We start from the raw sequence: 6000 nt of genomic DNA on the forward strand, positions 1-6000 counted from the left end.
TAGTGCTAAGAACCATACATATTTCTTAATCTGGCTACATAGATTATTAAAATAAATAGTAATATATTAAATCATATTTTTACATACACCATTAAAATTCTGAAGTGCCTATATCACCAAAAACATTTTTTATAATATGTCACTGGCAGAATTTTCACAGTTTAACAATTATACACCTCCAAAAAGAAATAGCAGCAATATATATATATACAGTATAACATACAGTACACAAGACAAACGCACATTTCATTCTATGTCCCAAACGAATGAAGAAGAGAGCGAATAAAAAAGAAGAGGTTCGCATGATTTCCACTTGTATGCATTAAGCAAATGAGTCATTAATTAACTGCATTATTATGTATGGAACAAGTAGCAAAAATCCCCATAATTTCAGACACACCCTAGCAATTACCGAGATCTCTTAGTTTCCATGGGGGTGCAGCTATCCCAAGCACTCATGTAAAGTGGTTCTCTTTCACTGTCTCACTGAGTAGAGGGCTCAGTTTAAGCCCTTAAGCATCTGAGAACAAATGCATATTCAGTGTTAGTGCCACTCTCCACCAGAGGAACACCTGCTAAGGGGCACCAAACACCTTTATTACGTGTCTCACTTCTACTGGTGAGGGTGCAATGTTGGGCTTTTTTTTTTGGTATGTTCATGCCAACGTGGCTCAGAAACAAGTTCAGCGAATTGAGGGATTGTTGGTGGTGGTTGGGGGGATGGAGGGACAAAGTAAATAATAATTTTAAAAACCAAAAAAAAAAAAAAAAAGAGAAAAAAAAAAAAGAAAGAGAATTTTGACTAGTAGGTGACATGGCAACAGTGTTTCTAGCCTCGGTGGCACAGTGACAGTCTCTTTTGTGGGTTATTTTTTGAAGCAGTAGTACCTCTAAATCTTGTAGGGAGGAGAGTGGAAGTGAGGAGGCGCTTGAGGGCGTGAGGGAGCCGAGTACTGAGATGAGCAAGGGTTGCGAAGTGCCATAGCGCCAATCTCCACTGCCTGACCATGACTGCTTCCCAATTTTAAGGTAAAAGTGGTCAAAATATTTATATTACTAGCAAGTGGAAACCATAAGGCTTGAAGATTTTTTTTTTCTATTTTTCTCCATTCATTGCATACATTCATATGTATAGCAAGAACTGTAATGAAGTCACTTAGTTCTTTCCCATTAAACTATTTTCCAAAAAAAAGGAGTACTTCTTAAAAAACATGACAAAATGAATCTACTTCTGAAAAAGAAGCAGCAAGCTTAATGAAAGACAATCACTTACTTCCTGCTCTAATAAAAACACAAAGGAAATTTCACTCTTTACTCTCCTCACACAGCCTTGCACTGTATTCCACTCTGACAATAATAGATGTAATTTCTAAATCATTAAAGGATGACTGTCAAAAAACATATTATAAAGGGAACCTTAATACCTAAGAAAAAAAGAAAAAGAAAAGGCAATCATTTATATCATAAATCTGTGATCACCACTAAAAGAAATTCAATTATCAAACGAATATATGATAAAAAACAAAATCATAATAATGGTAATAAAAACCAATATAAAAATCTCAGGTACTCAAATTCATATAGATATGCATAAAAAACTAACTAATAAAAAGAAACAGCTAAAAGTTTCTCAAAGATGAAGATCTTTACACCAAACTTAACAAAATATAGTAAAACAAAGATTATGAATGTCAACAACAATGATAACATAACATAACACTAGTAAAGATGGAAATAATAATAATAATAATGATAAAATTAATAATAATAATAATAATAATAATAATAATAATAATAATAATAATAATAATAATAATAATAATTGATAACAATAATAATAACATTAATAATGATAATGACAATAATAATAATAATAATAACAATAACAATAATAGTAATAGTAATAGTAATAATAATAATGAAAATAACAATAATAATAATCATTACAATTATCATTATCATAAATACTATTATCACTATTAACATTACTATTACTACTACTATTATCATTATTATCATTATTATTATTATTATTATTATTATTATTATTATTGTTATCATGATTATCATTATCATATTATCATCATCATCTATTAATAAATATCAATAATATTAGAAAAAAATAATAATAACAATAACAACAATAATAGTTATTATTATTAAAACAATAATCATAATAATAATCATAATAGAAATAATAAAAGATGATAATAATAATAATAATAATAATAATAATAATAATAATAATAATAATAATAATAATAATAATAATAATAATAATATTAATAATAATGATAATAATAATAATAATAATAATAATAATAATTATTATTATTATAGTAATTATCAGTATCATCATCAATATCACAATTATTGTTATTGTCATCCTCATCATCATCATCATCATCATCATCATCTTTATCATCAATATCATAATCATTATCATCATCATTATTGTATATTAATAAATAATAACGATAATGATAATGGTAATGATAATGGTAATAATAATAATAATAATAATAATAATAATAATAATAATAATAATAATAATAATAATAATAATAATAATAACAATAATAATAATAATACAAAATAATAATAATAATAATAATAATATTAATAACAATGACTATAATAATCATCATCATAACAATACCAATAAAATAATAATAATAATAATAATAATAATAACAATAGTAGTAGTAATAATAATAATAATAATAATATTAATAATAATAATAATAATAATTATAATGAGTCAAGTAATCTATCATCCTATGGGAACTAAATGAAATCAAAGACTTTGAAATATTAAAAAAAAAATCCTTAAAAACAAAAAAACAACAACAAAAGAAAACAAAAACAAATGAATCAGGAGCATCACTCACGGATTGGGATTTTGTCTCTGATCAAAATACTCATAGTCAGTGTCTGCGTAGAGCTGGTTGTCCTCATCTTTGTTGCACTTCTTGCCACAGAAGAAACCAGTGATGAAGCCCAGAATGAGAGCTCCGATGGTGGCCGAGGCAACAGCGATGGCCAGGGTCTCCGCCGTGAACTGCTGTGGTACGGTCTGGGTCCTCGTTATATCATGGTCTGATTGGGGGGGAGAAAGTTTAAGGATACCTGAACCTTTGTATGCTAATGATAGAGGAAAAGGAGGAAATAAAAAGTGATCAAAGGCCAAGAACATATAAATGCAAAGCTGAATTTTTTTAATTATATATAATTACACTGGACAAAAATCCTAATAAAGTATAATGAAAGGAACTCATAAAAATTCTGATAAATCCACGTGGCTTAACTGTTCTTATATAATATGAAAATGGAGTTTTCTTTCATCGCTTATATAAGCATGAAAAAATCTTTCTTTTAAGTTCTTGTCCGGTCTAACAGTGAAAGCAAATAACTTGATGTTCATCAGAATGCACAGACATGCTTCCTAGCTGATAACAAAAGTAAAATTTAACAACATTGCAATATGTCACAAATGATTCTCAATATCTAAATATTTGTCAGTCTACATAGATTTTCTTGGAAAAAAAGGAAAGCCCTTTCAATAATACCCAACTGGAAAAAAAGAACTACATTGAACTGTTCCATCCAAATGAAAAATATGTAAATCCCAAAGAACTCAAAATCTAAAAACCAGAAACTTAGAATCTCAAACATACCACCAACATCAGGCTGGTTGTGAATGGGGGGAAGTGTGCCTGAAGACTCCCGATTGATAGACGCAGAGTGCGCAGGCGGCTTAACCTTTTTCTCGGTATTGCCACAGTCACTGTGCACACCTTCACTCACATTCTGGATCATTTCCTTGCCAGATGTGTAAAGGCGACATTTGTTCTTGTTCTTGTCCCAAGCACAATAGGGGTCTTGCAAGGCTACACACTCACTGGAAGGCATTACAGAAAATGGATTGAGATTTTGTCAGATAGATTATGCCCGAAGAATAAAATGAGATGATAACAAAATATAAAGTAAGATTTAGTATCACTGCAACTCTGTTATCAATATCTGAAATATGCATGACTAAATGAAAAGAAGCCTTTCTATTTCAATCAACAAAACACTCTTATATTCTCCAGTCTTGTGCTTGCAATTTGGAAAAGTTGATCTTATAGTTTAACTTATTTTTAGCTTATTTTTCCCAGCCACCATAACATACCGCAACAGAGCTGGTAAAGACTAACTCATGTGACATATGTAAAATTGCATACCTGCATTCAGTGATCTTATTGGTCTGACATCGGCTCAAAAGAATGGAGTGTATCCTTGATCGTGAACTGACAAGTAGCCGAGGTTGCTTTCCTTTTGGTTTGATGATCTGGAGAGAAGTGACAGCCATGTTTGAGGGGAAGACAGTGATATCTTCTATGATGAAGGGTTCAACATCCTGGTATGAGTCTGCAGACTTTGTGTTGATGGCCTTGATCACTTTGCCATCATCTGCAATGGAGTGGATTGTGTTAACATGTGCAGAAAATGAGTAAATTCTAGCTAACAAATAATCATAAAGTTGGGGCTTAATTTCATCATTCTGCCATCTAAAGGTGAGAAAGTCTTATTAGGATGTATAGTAATATATAAAGTAGCAGTTATGAAATATTACAAAGAAGACAGTAATAATGCTATACATATGTAATATTCCTGTGTGTTATTTAAAATACCAAGATGTGCTTTTATTTGTGTTAATGTAAGAGAATGAAGGAAATATGAATAGGAAAATATAATATAATTTCCATCAAATAATAAATAAATAAATAGCAAACAAGACAGAAGTGACAGTCATAAGAAAAAAATACTAATTCACAGCTAATACAATTTCTACTTACCAGTGCCAATAAAAAGTACATCATAAAATTTGTTATCAGGAGTTTTAACTTGCTGATCGACTGCTATGGATGTGAAGCGACCACTGTAGCTGAAAAAATATAAAAAAAATTTAAATTTTGCTCCATGCAGTATAATGTAATTACACTCACTCTCTCTCTCTCTCTCTCTCTCTCTCTCTCTCTCTCTCTCTCTCTCTCTCTCTCTCTCTCTCTCTCTCTCTCTCTCTCTCTCTCTCTCTCTCTCTCTCTCTCTATTTATCTATATCTATATCTATATCTATATCTATATCTATATATCTATATATCTATATATCTATATATCTATATATCTATATATCTATATATCTATATATCTAACTCTCTCATAGACTCTCTCATGCACTCCTTTACCTATCCACTCACTGACTCACTCCTTCACCTACACACTCACTGACTCACTTACACACTAACTTACACATTCACTCATTAACCTGTGCATGCACTCACTCACTCACTCACTCACCTACACAGTCACTCACTTACCTAAACACCATTCATTCACTCACTCACTCACTCACTAAGTCTATTACTAGCTCACTTATTCACTCAAAAAAAAACTGCTACTTTTTAGGACATTTTCTGTATATTTTTTAACTGAATAAGAATGATTTACATTTTAAAAACCAAAACGAAAAAGAGAAAAAGAAAAAACACTCACTGAAAACTGGTGCTAATGAGTATAGGCTGGCCAAAGAATGCAGGCACAGCTTCGTCCATGAGTGAATGTGACTTGATGAAGTTCAGTGTGACGTCAGGCAGAGTGCTCGAGTCCTTCACACACTGTCCAGGTCTTGGTTCAGGTACCTGTTAATAGTTCACAAAACAATTTAGTAAAAGATATGCATAATAATAATCTCTAAGTCCATGTTACTGTTATAAACTAAATGCATTTTAGTCATTATAAATACCAGTGCTACATATACTTATATGATAACACCAATGTTTTAAATCCTTCTACAAAAAAAATCTAAATGTAATTCTATGGTATCTTCCCATAGCTCTAACAGTTATGTTTCTTCAAAGATATGGCAAATGATTATACATAAAAATTCTGATTTTTTGTAGATAGTAAAACTATAAGTAGCAACTTTATTCTGAAAAGTGATGATGGTAATCATAC

At 30.4% G+C, this 6000-nt stretch overlaps 1 protein-coding gene across 2 annotated transcripts in view; it reads right to left on the reverse strand.

The window, feature by feature from the left end:
- LOC125044510 (semaphorin-1A-like) overlaps positions 1-6000 on the reverse strand; it is a 324983-nt gene that overhangs the window by 11606 nt on the left and 307377 nt on the right. The window contains exons 10-15 of one of the 2 annotated variants that reach the window (XM_047641200.1): positions 5539-5684; positions 4842-4930; positions 4227-4455; positions 3678-3901; positions 2892-3099; positions 889-1011 (exon numbers count right to left, since the gene is read on the reverse strand). In XM_047641200.1, the coding sequence (XP_047497156.1) occupies positions 891-1011; positions 2892-3099; positions 3678-3901; positions 4227-4455; positions 4842-4930; positions 5539-5684 (1017 nt within the window). In that variant the 3' untranslated portion in view covers positions 889-890. The remainder of the gene's footprint in view (positions 1-888; positions 1012-2891; positions 3100-3677; positions 3902-4226; positions 4456-4841; positions 4931-5538; positions 5685-6000) is intronic. The other variant, XM_047641199.1, reaches the window with a different exon arrangement.

This window comes from Penaeus chinensis, chromosome 35 (genome assembly GCF_019202785.1).
Source record: "Penaeus chinensis breed Huanghai No. 1 chromosome 35, ASM1920278v2, whole genome shotgun sequence".
In the NCBI taxonomy this organism is placed as follows: Eukaryota; Metazoa; Arthropoda; class Malacostraca; order Decapoda; family Penaeidae; genus Penaeus; species Penaeus chinensis.